Source organism: Epinephelus lanceolatus, chromosome 23 (genome assembly GCF_041903045.1).
Source record: "Epinephelus lanceolatus isolate andai-2023 chromosome 23, ASM4190304v1, whole genome shotgun sequence".
NCBI lineage: Eukaryota > Metazoa > Chordata > Actinopteri > Perciformes > Serranidae > Epinephelus > Epinephelus lanceolatus.
In genome coordinates, this window is record NC_135756.1 from 13,016,640 (window position 1) to 13,039,419 (window position 22,780).

Below are 22,780 nucleotides of genomic sequence, written 5' to 3' on the forward strand. Positions count from 1 at the left end.
CTGCCCTTCTACTGTGCAAGAGAAACGCATTTCCTGGCTCAAAACGTAGTGAGAATACACTGTGACAACATCCCCTCATCGGAATGACGTTCAAGCAGCTCAGAATAGTACTGTTTATAATTCTGCATCTGCTTTTATGGTACGTTGTTCTTAAGTATGTGTTTTGAAGCAAAGGGCATGCAAAATGCAAATTGATGCAATGACATTTATGAGGTGGCTGTATTTATGGAGAAAGGCTGCACCGGCTTGCTAGAAAAATATATGTGATTTTCTGCTCTCGCTGCTCTCTTAGTACTAGCTGGCGTAGTTATGGCTGCGTGAGTGAGCATGTAATCATTCTGATACTTGTTATGCCACATATATATGTATAACAGTGTGATAACTCTTGTCTATGTCATTGATTTGGTCGGAATAGTAACTCCCATATCGACTCCAGTGGGGTTGTTGACAGGCAAAAAGCCATCCAGCTCTCACCATGATGATGTTGATCTCTCACCTGCTTTCCTTTATAGCCTCTAGAATAAACAGAAAATGAATGCATATTATCATTTCTGTCGCTTAATGCTGGTGATGCAAACGAGATAGTCATTGGAATGGCAAGTGCACTGATGCCCTAAAGCACTGTGCATTACTCCAGAGACATCACAGCTCGCACAGTGATAGCTCAATCAGGGAAAGCAGAGGAGGGTGTCGTCTGGACTGTAGACGCACTGTTGCATAATGAATGAGGCAGACTTTGTGGTCATGGGAGTGAAAGTCCATCAGCTACATTAACAATATTCAGCCAGACAGCTTTTATATGCTCTAATGTCTGAATGCATGGCTTACAAACTGGGGTAGAGACTTTGAGTGCACAAAACAAAAAGTCTGAGAATGGACTTTTGTCCAAATGGTGCCCTGCCACAAAAAGTCAAAAGCCCTTTTTACACAGAGATCCCATGATAGGGCAACAACAAAGACCCTTAATTATGCCGGCTTTTTTTCTTTTTTGCTGCCACTCTAGTGTGATATATCCTCCTGAGACCCTGTGTCCTCATATGAAGACACCACATTTAGGGTTAATTGACCCTATACTTCATTCAATCTAACCTAGACCTGTTGTCCTCATTCGTGGACACTTTATGTGCCATCTAGTGGTCATAAGAGCACAATACATTAATTCATGTAAAAACAAGATCGCAGCCATCTCTGCCAAGTCAGTCTGCAGCTGATCCCGACACCAAAGTGGACAAGGTCCAAAACCTGATCAAATTTTATGGTTGGGACTTGTTTATTTCTGATGAATAATGTTTGTAGTTTGATATGGCAACAAATTTGACCAATTTTAGAAACAGTAACAAGCTAAGACTGTTAATTAGGAAGTAATCATTTGAAGACATCGGGACTTTACTGTTGCCTTGTTTGAGGACATTGGGACTTTACTATCGTTGACAATGTTTCGTTTTTTTTATACTTACTGATCCAGAATAGCTAGGAGAAATTAAAAACACATACCAAACAAAAGCTTGGGTCTTAGGAGGATATCACATACACATCAGGCAGCACTTCTTAAAGAATAATAATGGCATAAGATGGCAGTAACAATCATTTATTGTCCCTGCTGTATGGGAGTTTAAGGGTAAGGAGCTCCTGGACCTTACTGTCTTCCCAGTTTGCAGACATTTAAAATTGCCGTTTTTATTCTTGGAGTTAGCTGCTAACTGCTTCTAGCTGCTTTTTAAATCTCCCAACAGTGGATGGCACACATAACTAGTCATCAAAATGTCACATCCGTCCTGTCCTGCTTGCTATCCCATTGTTAGTACCTTTGCTGCTGGCTTAAAGACGAGACAGTTCGGCCACCCCACTGCGCGATCATACCTTTCATACAGAATGATGAGGCGAAACAACAGCGCAACATTTCCGCCTTGAGCAGGCAGTGTACAAAGAGCTTAACGCTCCGTAACTAACGGACAACTCATGTAACAGCCCAGTCACTAGAAGAAAATGTTGGCATTGTACTTTTTTAGAAAACCACACTTATGTTACATCTGCACATAAAATACGCATCATATCAACGTTTCTAAAGTGACGTAGTATATGAACTGACTTTGTCAATGGGAGGTGGAGGGGATGGTGGATGGCATAGCACCTAGGGGAGATGCCCGTCAAGCTGCAGACCACTGTTCAAGACCAGTAAGCAACAATGATTTAGATTTAGCAAGTTATTTATGTTTTTCCAGCCCCCAAAACAGGGTATTTCAAGCTAAAACATGATCTTTTCTAACATTAACCAAATGGTTTTGGTGCCTAACCTAACATGTTAACCACAGCAACATATAAATGTAAAGCTTTAACATATTTTTGCTCCTTAATAACATCCATATGTATATATAAATAAAGGTATTAGGTAGAAAACTTGCATTTAAATAGTACACAGCTGTTAAGAAAGATGATATTAACATGTCTGACATTGGCTTCTACACCATGAAGTGCACCAAAAAAAGAAAGAAAGAAAGGGAGTTGGCTCAGTTGGGAGTGTGTCGTGATGTGTCTGTTTTTCACCAGGAGTGATCTGATCCACCTCGACTTCCTGACCCTCAGCTAAAGTCAGATCGACGACTATGAATGAGACCTTTGTTTTACCGACAGGACCAGAGGGACCGTGTGTGTATTTGTGTTATGAGCCATGTTAACCATTAGAGAGGGTGAAAAGGTTAGTGCTGCCTCAGTGCTCGGCTTGTCATACTGTAAAAACCTGATGAAGGTTTCAGGCTCCTCAGACGAAGTCATGGTGGGAAAAACAACACATGTACTGTCATAACAACAAAGAGACTGACCACAGGGCGTACTTCAGAGTTATAGTGCGACGCTAAATAGTTCTTCAGTCTGATTGTGTGCGTCCATTTAGAAATAATGTGATTGTGTGGAAAGATCCATATGATCAGCTATTGATCTGAGTCTGCGGCCTGTGTGGTGTTTGTCTGTCTGTGCTGAGGTCAGCAGGAAGTTCCCACAGACCCACTGAGTGTAAACACAGCTGTCTGGATTTGTGTGTGTGTGTGTGTGTGTGTGTGTGTGTGTGTGTGTGTTGGAGAGGCAATTATAGGATTGGTGGTGGTGGAAAACAAGGGCAGTGAGGTCATTGCTGAGACTGAGGGGGGAAGGGGTCGCTGCATCATTGCATAGCTGCTCAATTTTCTGTTTTAATCTCTTCACTCTCCTGAATCTTATCTCTTCTAATGATTCACTTTATTACTCTCTGTGCAAAGTCCAGATCATGTTAGACCTGCTGTTTTTTATTTAGCATTAGGGGTATCCACTGTTGCTACCCTGATAGCTTAGCATCACGCCTACCCTGATCTACTAGCTTCCTTAGCCTTGAGTTACCCACAGGTGATGCGACCTTGCAAACGTGTGTTACGATGGTAGACTGTGTACAAATAATGAACATAGCCACCATGACGTCACCCACTGATTTGTGGACTCTGGTTTTGAAGCCTTGAGTTTGGCATTTTGGCCATCACGATCTTGGATTTTTGGAGCTAACCCTGACACTATAGCTGCTAGCCAGGAATGAGTGCTAACATCCAGAAATGATTTAGCATTTTAGCACTCCCGCCTCCCTTGTATCGAAGTCAATGGGCTTTTGATTAAGTGCCTGAAATAAGGTCTGTGGTTAAAACAAGCTTGAGAGACTTATGCATTATATTCAACGTCATTCATACCCCACTCATAAATTCTGAAGCCTTTGTGTCTTTAAAAAATGGTTGCCAACAAGTGGCTAGATGAGACTACAGAGCATCAACATGCCAAACATGGCTTTACAGCCTTGTCATAGTGGCGTTGTTGACGCCATGCAACCTTTGTAGCCTAACGCTAGCTATTTACTTCTAGCGATTGCATTTAAATCATAAAAGTGGTGATAATTTGTGAGGGTTATCTTCCTGAACAAATCGTATCATAAATGTTTGTTGTCCACAGAGCTTATTTCCTGCAATAATCTGAAATCCAGTGGAAAAATCTCATTGGCTTTTTGATGAGGGAACTAGTTCGCAAACATCCATGTAGGCCTGCAAAGTGTCATCAACACACCACTCTATTTACAGCTATGGTTAACTGTGATAATGTTATGGTAATTTTTGTAGCAAAAATCAGACTTAAAACCATTGAAACAAAATACTTACCAGAAAAACTGAACATCTAACTTCTTAGAGAAGGATCCGATGATCCGACGATCTTTTACCATCGGACAAGACTTTTTTAAGGTGCCCAAAATGTAATAGTTCACTTTCATGAACAGAAAACACATTGTAATAGTGACAGCTACAAATATGCCTATGTAAATCTGGGGTTACACCATGGTTACATTACTTACCCTTGTAGCAACTTGTCAATGGAAGGTGCCCAACTGTCTCTCAAAAGGGCTACGTTGGGAAGTGTGCATATCTTTAAGAGTTATTAACCTATGAATGGGTGAGATATATGAAAGTCCAACCACTATACAGTTGTCATGAATGTTGAAAATTAGCTAAAGAGACAAAAACATTTTAGGCTGGTTATTTCTGCTGTAAAGCTGGGCATTTTAACATGAAGGACTATGAGGATTGACTCACTTTTTGAGCGAGCCTCAAGTGGCCATTAGAGGAACTGCAGTTTTTGGCACTGCTGTGTTGGCTTCATTTTTTAGCTCTGTCGGGTGCTGCTTGGGCTCCTTTTACTGTGTTAAACCTGGAGCAGCATCACATTTCTTGTGCTGCTTTCAGGTGCCTTTCGCAAGTATTTAGACCTTTGAACTCGGAGATAATTGGTGCAATTTCTTAAAAAAGTAAAATAAATAAATAAAAAATTTTAAAAAAAGGTGATGAGCAACTTGGAAAGAATTGTCCCTGACTGCAGGGAAAAAAATTGATCAAGAAAATTATTTAAAAACACACGAGTGAAAAAAGAATAAAGCTAGGGGAAAACATTGTTTATAATTACTGTCATCATTACATTTTAAAATTATGTTACAGAATTATTATAATTTTTAAGCACTCTTTCCAGGTAATTTCCTTTTTTGTTTTTAATTTTCTTTTAAACTTATTTTCTTGTTTTTAATTTCCAATTTCTTGATCATTTTTTTTAGGTCATTTCTTCTTTTGTTGAACACTGCCTTCTTCCTGTGTTTTAAAAGAAATCAAACCAATTGGCTCAGGTTTCAAAGGGTTAATAGGCCATGCAGAAAACTTCTTAACCACAGCCCATCTTGGACATATGCTGGATTCAGCTGCACCTCAACAAGACAGTCTAAGAGGTCTACACCCTGCTTTACTGACAGTCAGCCTGAATGAGATTGGAACCCAAACGACAGAAATTAAAATTGAAAAACCGGAGGTTTTGTGTTTTGAATTACAAGATTCTGTCCACTGCCAAAGCAACATATTTCTCTTGCTTAATCAGTAACAATCCCAGATTTCTTTGTGACACAGTAGCCAAACTCACTGCAAAGCAGCCATCTGTTGGCTGCTCACTCCCATTTATGGCTCACGATTTTTTATATTTTTTCAGATTGTTTTTCTGCAAAAATAAATAAGATTAAAAACAAAATCAGTTCCCTGTGAAAAGGTAACCTCCACACCTTTTCACATGCCCAGATTCCCAACAGCAGTCACTGTCATCAGGCTTGATGAGGCCACTTGTGCCTAGTTAGACACAGGGTGGAGCCATCAATTAGTTTTCTTATCTCTAATTTAATCCATAAGACATCAAATTAAAAAGGGTTTCATTAAGCAGGTTTATGCGCTTGCTTCTGCAGTGTGTATTAACCTTAGTGATGTATTGTAATTGTGATTTTCTCCTCTTTTTACCAGTTTTGTTGTGATCACCTGCAGCCTGGGCTGAGGAGGAAGGGGAGGGCTCAGTGGTATCTTCCTCTTTCTGTGTGACCGCACACTGTTGACTAGTTTAAGGGTGGAAGGTGGAGGTCAGAGTGGGAAGAGCTTATAAAAAAGTGCTCACCTTTAAATATTTCTGCCATTTTATGTTTGCTATTTTCCTGTTACAATCAGCTTTCAGTGTAATTTCCCTCCCTCTCTGGTTTACCTCATCTCCATGCAGTGGTTTAGCCCAATTAGCTCACCCCCTGGTGGTGGGTTGGTCCAATCAGGGCGGGGCCAGGAAGGGTTTATATAAAGCCACTGAAGCGGTGACTGTGGGGAAGTTGTTGTCAGTGACAGTTTGTGTTTCGCTTCTCTTAATTTCCAGGGACTTTTGTTTTACTCCTCAGTTTCACTGTGACTTTTGGTCAATAGCACCATGGACTTTCACCTCTTGAGCCACTTTTCCATACAACATCTTCTGTTACTTAACTCCAGTGTCAGCCAGCTACACCAAAATCCCTCTTTTATGCAGACTTACCACCAGTAATGCTACACTCCTCATCTCTATACTTATGCAGAATTGGTAGTGTGATGTTCATATGCAGATTCCCAGTTAGTCTCTGTAGAGGCTAAGTCACTGCTTTAAGCCACCGAGATGACTCAGCTGACACGCTGATTGTGTCTGATGAGTCAAAGTCAAACTTGGCAGTTGAACACCATTAAACTCGAATATGCTTCCAATACTACTCACAAACATCCACACATGTAACTCCCGCAGCAACAAGCTGCTTCAGAGATCACAACTGTTTTTCCTTCGAGGTGGAACACCTGACCAGACAAAGAAAGGTTTCTATCATATATAATGATGACTGCTAATTACTCCGTGAGGCCTGATACCTAATACAACATATACACCATACAAAAAAAATAAATAAATCATGCGTTTTTGCTTCTACAGTCTCTGTTCTTACAAATTTTAAGACCAGATGTCTTTTCCGGCATCTACAATGCTCAATGTTGGTCTCTTCTATTTAATGTCTGTCCATCCTGGAGGAGAGTTCATGCCTTGTTTCTCCTGTTAAAGGATTTTTGGGAGTTTGTCTTTATCTGAATCAAGGGTCTGAGGACAGAGAGTATCAGACTGTAAAGCCCCTTGAGGCACATTTGTGATACTGAGCTATGTCAGTAAAACTAACAAGACCTGACGTCAGTGCCTACCGTTGTGGGAGTTTCCAGGGAGGCAAAGGGTTAATGTGCAGATGGGTGTAAACAAGAGGGCTGGGCTCTATTTGGGGTTCAGTATCAGATAAGACTCAGATTAGGGGGGGTGGTTACAGCTTACAGACAATATAGGAACTCACAAATAACTGTGTTTATGTGAGGACGTCAGAAGCTCTGATCCAGGACATTCATACAGCATCATTTGGCCTGGGTGGATATCAGGGGTAGCCTAAAGAAAATGCTTCACAAAAAGTTTTAAAAATACAAAAAATCTAAAAAGCCACCAGACTCCAATCAAACAGTTATTTTAATGTGTATAGAGTCTGCATATTTTTTCATCTAACTGTTTGAATTAAGGGAACACAGAGGAAAACAGAGGAAATGTGAAACAAGATGGCTTTTGTGAGTTTTATTATGTTTGTTGACTTTGGATGAAGTGTGTTTTACAAAGATAAAATGACTGTTTATGTAAATAGAGGTCATTGGGTTTTGCGATTTGAGATTTCGGGGCAGTTTCTGGCTAAACGAGAAATGATCTTACTCTTGAACTTTGTAGGGATCTTTTCCATAATGTTGTCAGACACTTAAAATAACAAACCCAACCTGTCAGTGGCAAAAACAAAAACAGTATGTTTTAGAATAGATTTTGAGACTTGCACACGTCGTACATGCCAGTTCTTTCTGTTCCAGAGGCCCAGCTAAAGACTAAAGGGGACAGAGTGTTTGCTGTCAGTCTGCCCGAGGAATTTGGTCGGCCGAGTCAGTGATCTCTTAAGTCCGGAGAGCCTTTCCTGATTTTACTTGAGTTTTAAGTTCATATAAACTGTCTTTTATTTCCTCTGTTTTTATACACCTAAGTGTTTTTATCAGTTCTTTTAAAAGTTGTTTTCATGTCTTGTCTGTTTTTAATTATTGACATGTACAGCACTTTGTACCTCTGTTTTGAAAAGTGCTTGAATGAAGAAATGAAGATTGTCATTACTTGTTATAAAAAATACCAAAGTTACCCTTTATGGAGTAAAATGGGTGTAATAAAGTCTCCATCTGTATCAGACTGAATGTTGAGACATATCAGATTGTAAGTCTGAAAATGTGACGTACATTTCTCTCACTCGACAAAGCCCCATCCACAGCCACAGATATGTAAAACTTCTCCTTTGAAATCAATGCAACAGCTGCAGAGTTTCCTCCTCACTTAATGACTGGAGTGAGGAAGCAGCTTTGTGCTCACTGCTGCCACCGCTGGCCAGAACATGTACTGCACAAACACACATGGAGGAGCACAGGCTGCTGTAATATAACCTGTGGCCACCAGTGGTCATGATATGCATCAAGTTATGGGTGTTTGAGTCATGTATTACCTACCATACAAGATGTTTAAAAAACACATTAGTCTGACACCCTCTCATATCTGAAGAAAATGTGAATTTAAAGTCGCACATTGTAAGATTTTGACAAAGACTGGGGATCTTTCAAAGTCACTGTTTGCAAGACTACAACTGGATTCCTTTTGAGATTATTTCCCATCCTGCTCCAGGTGGAAAATATGCCGGTTGGTGGATCAGATGCATGCCAAATTAAAAAGTGCCCTTTTTTACTCCTCTGCTTCACAAGTTTCTCCTCCTTTTCCACAGTCCAAGACAACCAAGACTTGTTCACGTTCTCGCGCCTTCCCAGAGTCCAGGGGCAGACCATCAGACAGTGGGCACAGATTTGCAAAAGGAACTCAACCTCTCCTACATAGGAGCAACACACATTAATTTGTAGTTGTTTAGCCTCTTTTTGTGGCATTGTTTTACATATGATTGTAGTCATAATACATTTTTTGTGGGTTTGTCCCTCTGTGTAGTCATTGTGTATCTCTTTGAGGTAATTTTGTGTCTCTTTGCAGTTCCTTTGCATCTCTTCATGGTAAGTTAGTGTTGATTTAGGTGACAATTTGTAGGTGAGGGCCACGGTGCACCCTGTGCCCAGGAGGCCTGTTCGGTAAAGGGGCATTTATACTTCTGCATCGAATTGATGCTGTACCCTACGCCGTAGCCTGATGTGCTCCTCCCCAGAAATGTAACTACACGTCATGGCGACGGAAACTAAGCTTTTATTTACTTTAAATTCACAGATAAGAAATAATAAATTGTGAAGACAATAAAGCCTCCACAAAAATTTTAAGTCTTATGTGTGATTTATCCAGGCTTCATTTGAGCAGAGGAAATGTTTGTCGCTAGGCTAATTTATACAATGTAAAATGCCATACGCCTGTGCTAATAACGTTAGCATGTTATATTTGTTTGGAAAACTGTTTAGCAAAAGACAGTTGTTTTATCAGTGAACCTTGTGAGCTGTAATGGAGCTGAATTTTGTAATGTTACCTTTGTTAAATGTTGCTGTTGTCCCTGGCTTCATATGAGTAGAGGAAAAGTCTGCTAGCTGCCAGGCTAATTTATACAATGTAAAATACCATAGGCTTGTGCTAAAAACATTAGCATGTTGTATTTGTGGGGAAAATGTGTCCAGATAAAGACAAGTGTTTGTCTGTGAATGCTGCGAGTTATAGTGAAGCTGATTAAACATGTTTGATTTTGTTGGAATGTCAAGATGAGAAAAAGATAGCTCGGACTGAGTTTTATGAGCATACATTTTGAGGAGCAGAGACAGATAATGTGCCTCTCTGGGGTAAGGTATATGAGTTTGTACATCAAGAGAGTGTTGTGAAAAGGTCAGGACTCAGTGAGAGATTTATAGTCAGCTGACTCATCAAGGAGAGGTTGGAGGAAGGGACAGGACAGGACAGGACAGGACATGGAGGCAGGTGATAGATGTAAATGACTCTGTGAGAGTGTGGTAGTGTGTGTGCATTTTGGTCTGTGGTGAGACATGTTCGGCTGTGGGAGTGATAGTATTTGCTTTCCAGTCACTGTGAGAGATACGGTTAGCCGTGCCATGTAATTAAGGCCATGAGTGTGTTTTAGTCACAGTCGTAGGGCAACAGAGATAACAGGAAATGCATTTAAAGCTCCGCGGCGAGCTGAGCTTGTTGTGGAGCAAACAGCAGCATGGGAGTGGCTTGGTCACGGGTTGAAAGGGCAGAGGGTGAGGGGTCAGAGGTCACAGCGAGGCAAGAGGGAATAAGAAAGTTGAGCTCTTAAGGTTCTTTGAGAGGCGAGCACTTTTGTTAAGCGGACAGATTTATTTTGGGAAGCACGCAGAGGGCGAGAAATAAAAGAATTTCTTCTATACAACAACTGCTGTTTCGTGAGAGCACGTTATCCTCATAGTCCTCCTGTGTTTATACAGCTATGCCCTCCGGCTCCCACGAGATGTCTCATCATTAGAGGTTTATGCCATGGTAGATATGTTCATACATTATGCATCGTATAGTGTGTCTTACATAAGGCGAGCCGAAGACGATTCACTCCCACACCTCATCTCTCAGCGTGGAAACACGGGCGCACGGAGGAGGCTCAGCCTACACGAACGCCGACCAACTTTTTGAAGGCATCACTTCCCTCTCTCGAAACAATAACATGACTTCATAGCCAAGGCCCACATGCAAGGATCTATAATGTGAGGCATAAACAATATAGGCGCCGGAACAGCTGCCAAACAAATGCTCCCCCGCTTACGTAAACACACATGAGGATATGAGATGTCAGAGGGATGTCGTGCATGGGGCTCAGATGAGATCAGAGGGAGAGCAGCGCGGCGTTTTTTCATTTAGGGGGAATCAGGAAGAGCTCTGTGAGGGGAAGGTCACTGCGCTGGCTGGCAGGCGGACAGGCCTTGAGAGAAGTCGTGCATCACACAAGCTGGAGTGAGCAAATGCATGAAGCTGTGACAAGAAGTGCACTTAAGGTACACATGTGCAGATAAATAGAGACTTGAGGTATGGCAGTATACTTTGAGTAGGAGGATGGAAACATTTCATAACAGTGTATGAGGTCGACGCGTAGGTCGAGTTCATCCTGTTACAGTAACAGAGCCAGCCAAATGTACAAACTGTGCAACACTCTCCAGTCACAGCATGTATTTTTGATCATCTTTCTAACGTCTTGCACATAAATTATGCAGCAGGCAGATATCAAATGTTTAAATTACATCAAATCTTTCTACAACATAAGCCACACTTAAGCTGATTTTACACCCAAGAGACGCTACAAAAAATCTCCTCCAGAGGCTGAGCAGGTGATAATGTTGTTGACGGTGTAAACACACTTTAATGGGAGACAGGCTGCTGACATTTAATCCACTGTTCCACCGACGCACATCTTCACACACAACAAATGCTGCACATACTGTACCATGGACCACAGGACACAATATTTTAAATGAGGCAATGGCGCCCTCTGCCTGTCAACTCAAAGACAGCAATTGTTCAACAGCAGATGTTGCAACAGGATCTCACCTTCTTGCAAAATGTAACGGCATCATCAAGACGCATCGAAAATGAGATTGAAAATTGAGATTTTCTGTTTGAAATCTATTGAAACAAGCAGAGAGAGGCTGGGAGGGTGATGAAATGGAGGAAGGAAGAGGGTGCAGCTGCAGTTCATGCTCCAGTTGCACTAATAAATAAGTCGCTGATTAAGAAAATCTGCTGAAGATCTGGAAAAGTAAAAATTGTGCAAAATATCCACTAAATTATGAAGCACCAGGGGCGGATTATCAGAGAGTAGGCCCCTGGGCACAGATGTGCAAAAGCCCCCCCCCATCTCTCATACATAGGAGAAGGCCACACACACTTTAGTGTTGTTAAAGACCAAAGATTCACGATGAGGCGAGATTAAACTACTTGCATGCACCAATCTGCAATGTTCTAAAGACCTGCACAGAGCTCCACACTCCTCCTCTGGCCAGGAGCAGAGCTTCACCTTGCTGCTGATGAAAGTCTCTGGGGCGGCAGCGTCTAGACTGTAGCACAACTAAAATGTCACGCAGACGCTGATGCAAGTGGACTCAGTTACAGAACATAAGTAATGTGAAAGCTGAGTGGCACATGAGTGAAGACAGGGGCAATTGTACCTAACATGAAAACACCCTTAACCGTCCTCAACACTTGTTATATTATGGTTTCAGAATGATGAAGACAAGAGGAGAACAATCACATACAAAACAGGATGAAGGCTCTAAAGCATTGTTTTCTTTTTTAGGCAACTATCAGATTTTTAGGCATTATATTAACTCCAATGGCTTAAACTTGTGCATATTGCTGCTGTAAATAGGAAGCAATCTCCCCAAAGGAGCATTTCCTCAGACCCCCCCCCCCCCCCCCCCCCCCAAAGGTGGGATGAGTAACATCTGGCTCCGCCCCTGCAGCTGTGTTATATTAGGTTGGTTGCCAACTAGCAGTGTGTGTCAGCCGTAAGATGGTGGTGCTAACAACCTTAAAATGCACAAAACACCTTGAGTTGGGATTTTCCTTAAAGTCCTACTTAAGGTTTCTTCAAAATAATATCAGTTGCACAAAACACCCTTAAGTCTTCTCCTTAAGGTTTCTTTAAAATGCTTTATGGTTTTCTCCTTGTCTTGGTCTTATACTGAAGGAATCCCTGGACTGTTGCACAAAATACCTTAGCAACCAAAATAAGGGGAAAAAAGCTTAAGGTACCTCTGACTCTGTCTTAACTACAACATGACTGAGTTTATGGTGATAAATGAAAAAATATATCCCACCCAGAGAAGAGTGTTCTGTGACCAGGAGAACCCATCCATCCACCCATGGGGATCAGATTTACTTTGTAGTTTGTGTTTTCTATGATTGTAATCCTCCAGAAGTATAATCTCCTCCTCCTGACCAACATGGTTTTCTCATCTTCTTTTCAACTTTGTGAGACGATAACAGGCATCACCAGCATGAGTTCAAGCAAACAAACAATCACCATGGAAACTTTTACTACTGTAAAGTCTTGCAGTGAAAAAAACAGCAAATGTTTTTCCTTACCTAAGGAAATCTTAAAAGGGATTCTGTGCAACTGTCTAAGTCCCTAAGCTAAGGAGAAATTAAGCCAGAAGTGTCATATTTCAGGAGAAAACTTAGGTATTCTTAGAACTTCTTAGAAGTTTTCCTTAACGTTAAGACTAGGTCCTTGTAAAGATAAGTTATTCACAGAGCATCTCAGACCTTAAAAGAGCTAGGAGTAAGGAGGAGGACTTTTAAAAGGCTTAAAAGTTTTTCCTAGACTAACTAAACTTTTTAAGGGATTCTGTGCAACTGTGTAAGCCCCTTGTCAAATTTTAAGGTGTTAAATGTGCAACCAGTCTGGGCTTTTTAGGGCTTTAAAGATATATTTTGTGCTTATTTTTTTACACAAACTTGGAGCATAGTGCAAATGCATTTTACATTCTTTCACTTTTTTGGCAAACATAAATGAAAAAGTTTGACGTGACTGGAGTCGTCAACTTTGCCTTACCTTACATAAGCGCTTCTTAAAAAGCAACATTACTGCTTTTAGACATCTGTAGAAACTGTGAAGTGAAAGTAAGACAGGAAGTCACAGGTGCTTGGCAGAATATCATTATGAAAATGGATGACGGGATTTCACAATACAGTGTGTGCATATTTCCTTTTAGTAAACCACATGATCTGCACCTGCCGGAGGCGAGAAGCTCATGAACTATAACGTCCTTGAACATGGTAATGATTAACACCTCAGTTAGAACTGATACTCAACGTTCTGTGTGCACAGTGACGTTCAGCTGATCCACAGCTGTTGACTGTAAATGCACGGAAACTACACAGCAGTAAGGTCGCATTAAAGGAAATGCTTTACACTTATAGATATAACAAAATGCTTTTAATCCACTCATTCACCCACACTTCACTAATATCATTTATTTTAAGAAATTATATTATTACAATGTTCATTAAATTAGGATCTTTGAATTCTGAAATCCTCCTCTAAAGAAATATTTACAAATTTCACAGTGAATTTGGTACATTTGGTTATAATAGCAGGACTTTAAATCCTGTTATTAATCATTTTCTCAAAATAAACTTAACTCTGAAATAAACAAACAGAATCACAAACTCATAAAGAACTCGTGTTGATAAAAACTGGGAATAAGGAGAGTTGGATTAAGGCAGGAAACGGGTAATGGAAACTTAGCCCTCATGGAAATCTGGGCTATGACTTCCATTTCCATCAGCAACAGTGCAATAATGCAAAACTCTATCACAGCTATGTCTGTGGGCCTTATTGATACAAGGAGTGATAGTATGCCAATAATCAAAGGCAAGTCCCTTTAATCAGTGCTCTCTACCTGCTACTGTCAATTACAAGCACCGATAAAGCATCTACGTCATGTATCCCAACAGAAGAAGAGGTGTGAGAGGAGGTCCAGGCTTCAATTCCTGCTCAGGTTCACAATGGCTCCACTTTCCTGCTAATGTCTTTTGCTCTAGTCGATACATCTGAAAAACAAACTCTGGCGTGAGAGCTGTAAAAATGACCTTTCTCAGCCCAAAAAAAGTATAACCACTAGGAGGTCTCATGAGAACAGGAATGTCAGGAGGAAAAGGGCCCGGAGGAGACATGGGTGGTCGAAGGATCAGTCCTGCCTCTGAGGCACGCAGCCTTCCATCTCCAGCACCTCGGGCCATCCGTCAAATTTGTTGGTGTCGGCACTGTTCTTTATATGCTGAGGACATAAAACACACACACTGTGTTTAACATGACATCACGGAGGCGTTCTTGTGAACTGAACAATAAGACAGAAAGAATGAATGATAATGGCCAACAACTGACGTGGACAGGGTTGGGCCGTTTATCTAATAAGCACATACAATGAAAAATGGCCGACGCAAGCTGGTGAATCATAAGTGGTTTGTGCTTTAAAGATTTACAAGGCCTGCGTGTTCTAATGCACAGTAATTACATTACTGTCAGTAGAATGAGATGTGCACTAACTCGGTGTGCTGCCATGTGTTTTCTGGTTGAATGTCATTTAGGACCCAAACACAGTAACACACATTTTTAATCCCCTTTCACTTCCTGAATGTGGAGGACAATCCTGTGCAGAGTGCAGATATAATAAGGACATCAACATATCTTTGATTAATTTGCTGCATTCTTGCCAACAAGTTGCCTGGATCCAGACCTTAGAGTCCACCTACTCCAGTCTGTAGTAGTTAAAATCGATATAGTAAGTGCCGCGGGGGGACAAACGCCAGGCTCACAGTGGACGCTGAAGCACACCAATTTTCCATGGAGCACTGTGCTCTTTTTTTCAGCCCCCATGTTAACCAATGGGGCTGTTTACACTGCAAGCGAATCTGGCAAGAAAACACACTGATAATCTACTATGAACGATATAAAGAACATCCGTCTCCTCACACACTTTCAAGCTCCTCCCGGGGGACTCTAAGGTGTTCCCAGGCCAGATGAAATATGTAATCCCTCCAACATGTTCTGGGTCTGCCCCAGGGCCTCCTACCAGTGGGACCTGCGATGCCTGACCCATTCTGATTCTTATAAATGTTAGAATAGACAGAGATGAGCTCTGCATGTGATTAGAACAGAGCTAAGAGGCACATTGTTGACCAGCGCAGAGAAATGCCTCTCTGGTGTTAACGGCCAGGTGACTGCTTGCACAACGACTGACATATAAAGGTGCTTCCGTGTCCAGTTTAAAATTTGGTGTAATAATTAGCCAGTCAGCTCCATGGACACGATTTAACACCACTGTCAAGCTGTTGTCAGACGGTGACCCAAAACCAGTGAGGAGTAATAACAGCAATGGCAAGAGCTGTAGACAAGATAGACGCTGCTATAAAGGCTGACATCACAGTTTGTGACAGTTTGTTTTAACCTCACTCTACTTCTGAGCTGTATAAAGACAAGGATACTGTTGTTGCTGTTGCTCACAAACTGATGATGTAACATGTAAACATTTGTGTCTCACGTTACCTGCTCAAACGGACTCTTGGTCTTGATGCCTTTCCCTCCGACAAAGATCCAGTTATCTCTGAAGCCCAAGTTACTGACAGCCGAGCTTCCCAGGTCAGCGATGAGCTTCCTGGCTTCATCATTGAGTCTGCAGAACACAGAGGCCAGATATTATTTCATGCAGCCAACATGTATGAGTGTATCAGTAAGCAAAAAGAAAATAAAGTCCTTACTTTGTCGAGGGATCGTCAAACGAGGCCATCATCACGATCGTCCCTTCTTCTATTTCCTTCAGGAATTTAATGAAGGGAGCCACATCTGCACAAGGTCACACACGGTTAACACTGTGTGTATGTGTGTTTTTAAATGTCTAAAACATAAAAGTCTGAAATATACTCACCTCCTGCCCACATATCATAAAAGTCTGTCTTGATAACGTCCCCTGTTCTCCCTGTGGAGGAGAGTTATAGTTTGCATTAACAGCTGCATACACTTCCAATACACACAAGTACACACTGCTGTTAGAGGTTCATTGCTATTAAAGCTTATTATTCCTTTTTAAAATGGCTCCACTGATCGTAGAATAACACTGCTGCAGTATTATATGACTCTCAGCAGTGACTCATCAATCAAACTGATTTCAAGGTGTGTAACTGCAGCTGATAACGTCACCATTGACCAGGGCGATGTTGATTCCTCTCCCAACGTTGTTCTTCACGCTGCTCATTAAACTGAAACCAAACAAAGGAGGACAGTGAGAGGGAAGCCTGTATGGATGTTGTTATATGTTCAGCATATAGACATAAAGACACTTCCTCATGAGATGCAGAGCCATGGAGGGCAACACTTTAGTTTAAGGCCCTCTTCTGTAGTCTCCCATACAAGTGATGCTCTGGACATCTCTGACTTTAAATCACAGACGCTGAGGTGGACCAAATACTACTGGGCGCAGCAGACGCCTCTTTTTGTCCATTAATTGGTGCAGCAGCACTGTGAGTTAAAATTATTAGTACTCATTAGTAGGGATGTCACGATTACTTGATTTCACTATTAACCGCGATTTTAAACGCCACGGTTAATTATTCGTAAAGATTCCTCAACACCGTCACTCTCCAAAGATTATGCCGGGACACGGAACCATATACAGTAGGCAGATCAGCGCAACTCTCACGGAACGAAAACAGTTAAACCAACAGTACAGGTGAATAGACGTCTCTGAGTGATGAAGTATGGATTATTTATGTTTCAAAGGGCATCTATAAGTCAAAAGCTACCTAGATGGGGAGTTTTTCCTGTTTAAAAATTCTCTTCTCAGGTCCAAAAGAAATGTTCAGAAACATTTTTGTAATATAGTTTACATAAAGTCTGTAAAGAAATACATGTAGCATTTGAAACCTTTTTTCCCCAAAAGGGAAATCCTGCTGTGGATGTTTAACAGAGGTGATTTTTGTTAAATTCCAATGGGATTATTATTGTTAAATCTTGTACTTTTTGGTTACTTTTCTTTGTTGCTATATTATTTTTGTTATGTTGGCATGGAAATAAATGAAACTTAAAGATCTATAAGGAGTGTTCATGTGATTTTACACATTTATAGTGTGAAATTAATTAATGCATAATAATCGTGATAATCGTAAAACCGTGATTATTTCTCTGACAATAATCGTACAAGAAAATCTATAATCGTGACATCCCTACTCATTAGACTGGGCAGTGGCAACAACACCTAAACCAGTTAGTTAGCCTTCCGTTGTTTCTGGTGTATGCTCATTACACAAAGCAGCAATGGATACACGCAAATTGAGAAGACGATGTCATCATTTCCCAAACACTTTAAAGGGACACAAAGTAACTGGAGTATGACAAATCTGCACCTTAGAAAGCGTTTTAAAAAAAATCTCTATTATTGACCTCAAACTTGCACGTGGATGAGAGGCCAAAACATAGAGAAAAATTTACATTTACAAAAATATGTCTATGTGTAGACAGGGCCTAAGTCCCCCAGGTAAGCATTTACAAGCACCACATAAACACTTACAAGTCTAAACTGAACCTCATGAACCCTGAGATGGAAAAAATCAGAGTTTCTGGTTCCAGAGCTGCTGATCAGTCAGTTCAGTCATCTCTGCGATGTTCACTCTGAGGCACTGAAGAAATACACTCAGTGCTGTAAATAAATTGTAACCAGAGGCTTTGACTGCATCCTTGTTGCTATGGTTACTCATATTAGACACAGGCTGATACAAATACTTAACCAGCGCGCTAATTTACAACTGTGAACACACAGTTTAACCAGAACTTGTTGTAGGTGTCCAATGAATACAACACCCGCAGGAGCACCACAGTGTGCAACAAAGGGCTGAAACCAAAATGCCTGTAGCTCACTAGGAACATTAGATATCACCTATCATGTCAAAGGATTATTTTAGCGCCTTTATGCAACACAAAGTCAACAGAGAGTGATGGATTGTTTCCCCTCTGGTGGAGGAGGAACTTAAATGCACTCCGTCTCTATATTAGGTTTGAATAAATGCCCTGCAGTCAATCAAAACTGAGCATTCACCCAGATCTTTGTGTAAAGTGTTACTCATGTGTCATTTTGCCACCTTTATCAAACATTACGACAGACAGCCGCTGAGCTGTTTTAGAAATGTTGAAACAGTTCACCAAGCACAAGGAATCAGCTACGACTGCCTTTATCAGTTTTTAATATTTACCTAATGTCTGTGTAGCTTTTTTGCTATCAAGCCTTTTCCCCTTTTAATGTATAAAATATTCCTAATGTCTTGTTTTGTCTGAACAACAATCCAAAACCAAGATATTCGATTTGAAATGAAGAGAAAAGCAGGAGGTGCTCAAATCTGAGGAGCTGGAGCCAGTGAATGTTTGACATTTTTACTTGTAAATGATCAGTTATTAAAATATATGGTTAAATCTTCTGTCGACTGGAAATAAATTAATCGATGTCAGCATCACAACCACTGAAAGCACCTGCAGTTTCATCTATTAAAAACTAAAGGTGGCTGCTGCAGAGCTATGGAATACAGCTCAAAGAAAATAGCTTTTAAGGCTGTCTTGATGAGTTACTCTGACAACCATGCTTTCCTGAAAACTACAGAAATGAGCTGATCTGTTACACTGAGTCCTGTTGACATATTATATTACATCTGTATGAACAGCACTTCAGTTTAAGCCGAGCACCAGCTGAGGTGTTCTCCTCACAGAAGCAACTCATGACAAACCAAACACAGACAGATAAAATATTTACATAACAGGTTTGTGTAGTCAGTGTCTTTGGTTTGCTACAAGCCACAAGCCTGCAACTGTATTTACAAAAGTTTCCAGATGTCACGTCACTTACAATTTGTCCTCCAGGCAGATTCGGGGCCCCACCACGCTGGCCGCTCCGCTCGCCATCTTGAAGGCGAAGTGTCCGGCGGGACATGCCTTGGACAACCCGCACTTGTACCTGACCGGCTTCATGGCTGTAATTAGAAAACTCCACTTACACAACAAGTAGCAGGGTGCACAATATCAGGTAGCAAGTGGTGTGATCACATAAGCCTGCACACAAACAGGTGCTCACACAGGACAAAAAGCATCGGTTCAACTTGAACTCTAAATGCCAGGTGCTGAGCTGAACACAGAGCTTTAACTGTGGAGTGTTTCTATAATGTCTGTGTGACAAAGGCTCATTGTTACCATCCTTGTGTTGACTGATATAGAAAGAGAGAGGAACAGTATCAGCCATTGAGAAAAAAATATTTAAATATACACCAATAAAAATGTAAGAATAATTAAAGCATACTTACAGCCTTCACTCGCTGGCACAGATCTTGCTGCAAAGCAAAAAATAAATATATGGTTAAAGAGATTTTCTATGGACGCCTCACTGAGATGCAGCTTTGTGGGAATGTTCCCTAAACACATACACTGCAACTCTGCTGAGGCAGACAATGAGCATATTTGGTTTCTGTAAAGTGAGCACAACCTACAGACACAAAGGGGCAATGACAGACGATCATTACAAAAAATGTCCCCTCTCAATAACCAGTTGAACAGGTGTCAGGTTTCTTTACAGCTGATACTCTCCCACTGGCTTTGTACAGCTACAGCTGCAATATCTGACATATATGAGGGACGGAAAATGATTTTAGTATTAGTAAATAAATAAGTAAATAAATGTGTATATAAATACAGGAATAAAAAAATGAATAAGGAAGTACACACATGTATAAATAAATTCAGGAATAAATAAATAAATGAATGTATGACTAAATACTTATTTAAGTGTATAAATAAATAAATAAATACAGGAATAAATACATATGTGTATGAATAAATACAGAAATAATAAATAAACTAAACCTATAAACTAAATCAATGTATAAATGAATACAGAACTAAATAAATAAATGTATGTATAAATAAATATGGAATTAATAAATGAATGTGGTAATAAATACAGATATTAATTAATTAATAAATAATGACAGAAATACAAAAATAAATAAATGTATAAAAAATATAGATTCATAAATACAGGAATAAATAAGTAAATAAATACAGAATAAATCAATGTATAATGACAGGAATAAATAGATACATGCAGAAGTAAATACAGGAATAAATAAATGCAGTAAAAAAGTAGAGGAATACATAAATAAATAAATATGGAAATAAATTTTAAAAAAGACTACATAAATGAGTAAATAAATGCATGAATAAATGTTAAATTAGCAATTAGTAAAAACAGAATAATGTATAAATAAAGGAATAAAATTTGATCATTAAACGGCACATAAATAATGTCTTAACTTTATTTCTACATTTTGTGCAAATACATTTTTTATTTCTGTATTTCTGTGTCTGTAGGTCAATAAGGTAGGAAACCTAAACATCTGCATTTATCTCTTTTTTCCCCAATTATTCCCATATTTATTTCAGCATTTATTAATTCTTCTATTCTTGTATGTATTCATTCCTGTATTTATGTATGCCATGCCATTTCCCGGCCTCCAAACACAGTGAGGAGTTTCATCTTACAGGAAATGATACTCACAAATCACATTGCCCAGTTTGAAGTCCAGGTTGATCTCCAGCAGCTGGAAAGCCAGAAACACAGCGAGGAGGAAGGCAGAGATGAGCGCTGCTAGCTTCAACACACCTGCAGATATATCAGATACACATTTAGGATTACAGCACACACACATTTCCCATAGCGTTATACTACAGTGTGTAACCTTGTACTGTATAGTCTAAAGGAGGACACACTCACCGCCAGCCCTGAACATCATAGCGAGGGTGCAGCTACTTTGCCCACAGCTAACGACCTGTGGTGACGACACACAGTCCATGTTTAGCTTTTTAACTATTCATGTGTCACCCCTCAGTCTGCGGGAAGTAACCAGGGGTCCATGACAGCAATAAGGAGACGTTAACTTTAGCTGTTGGCTGCTAGTAGTTGAAATTAAGCACACTGCTAATGCCAAATAAAGACACATGGATATTTTAAAACCACTCTAGCTTCACTCTAGAGTTATTACAAGGCAGTAAGTCGTTATGACGCCCTTCATCGGTGTTAGCTAACTGTATCATACTGTACATAGCTTTGAAGCTAACTGTTAAAAGCTAACTGGCGTCAACTGCTTTTAAACTGACGTTACTTGTCTGTTGTAACTTCCTCGTCTGACTGACTGGCACCCAACATCCACCGGAAATACAATGCTAATAATAATAATTTAGAAATGGCGTTAAAAAGTGTCTTTGGGATAAAAGTACACACCTTGCTTACCTGTTTAATTCCCACTTTAACAACGGGTCCCGGTGTGGTTCAATATCTACTACACTGATAACGGTGATTCGTGTGATGACAGCTAGAGATAGGTTGAGGTAGAAGTGACGTTAAGATGGTTCACTCTGTTGGAAAAAATGACGACAAAATGGCCGACAAACCTGTAGGTTTTTTCTTTTTTTTATTGTTGATTTGTAGCACTTTTAAACTAAATTTAAAATCGTTTTGAATATATTTTTATTTTTGCACCAATTATCTGCATTTTTTCTATTTTAAATGGTGATTTTTTTTAAAACTGCAAATAATTTAGTAATTAATTTGACCTTTTTTTTTAATATATTTTCTTCTGCTTTTTTCTGTATAATTTATATTTACTTGCTCGGTAAGGCACTTTGAATTGCCCTTGTGTATGAAATGTGCTATAGAAATAAAGCTGCCTTGCAAAATCTAACAAGCAACTTATTTTAAAAATGTGTTTAAACAATCTTATCTTGCGTTATCGCATAAAAAAAATATATAATAAAGCAAAAACAAATGAAAACATATTTACAACATTCATAAACTATGAGGTTAGCTTTTAATGAATCGTGTTTGAAGTTTTGTAGTTTATATTTGCATTGCAGTGTGAAATACATCACCAATAAATGTATTAATGTCCTTTAATACTTCTAAATATATTGTTCCTTTCAGAATTGAGCTAATTGTAAATATATAGTAACCACATTTTCTAATATACAACTGTAAAAAAAAAAAAGATTCACAAGTTCACAGTAGGCAGTTATTTAAATCTGAGTTTAATATGTTCCTCTGAGCATGGATGGATTATTGAGCGGGCCAACTGATTGTAAGCCCAGGGGCCCAAAGTGTCAGGGCGTCCCTGGCCTTCACCTGCAAAATGTCACTCAAATTACAACCTACCAACCAGGAAGAGACTCAAAATAACCACAGACGATGCAAATGAGCAGCAGAGAGACATCTACAAAACAACAACTGCAAAAGACACAAAACAACCAAAATAAAAGACACAAAATTACCTCAAAGAG

The 22,780-nt window shown here is 39.9% G+C and overlaps 1 protein-coding gene across 2 annotated transcripts; it reads right to left on the reverse strand.

Annotated features, from left to right (window-relative positions):
- Window positions 1–13,835: 13,835 nt before the first annotated feature.
- Window positions 13,836–21,844, reverse strand: fam3c (FAM3 metabolism regulating signaling molecule C). 2 transcript variants are annotated; one of them, XM_033614264.2, is made up of 10 exons: window positions 21,738–21,844; window positions 21,222–21,276; window positions 21,006–21,110; window positions 19,756–19,782; window positions 19,305–19,428; window positions 16,616–16,674; window positions 16,344–16,394; window positions 16,177–16,261; window positions 15,965–16,091; window positions 13,836–14,696 (listed from the first exon to the last, which is right to left on the reverse strand). In XM_033614264.2, exons 2-10 carry the CDS (start codon window positions 21,238–21,240, stop codon window positions 14,607–14,609), a joined length of 687 nt encoding a protein of 228 aa, XP_033470155.1. In that variant the 5' UTR covers window positions 21,241–21,276; window positions 21,738–21,844; the 3' UTR covers window positions 13,836–14,606. The 2 variants fall into 2 exon arrangements, with proteins under 2 accessions (XP_033470155.1, XP_033470156.1); XM_033614265.2 differs by having other exon boundaries at window positions 21,729–21,827.
- Between the last annotated feature and the right edge of the window lie 936 nt (window positions 21,845–22,780).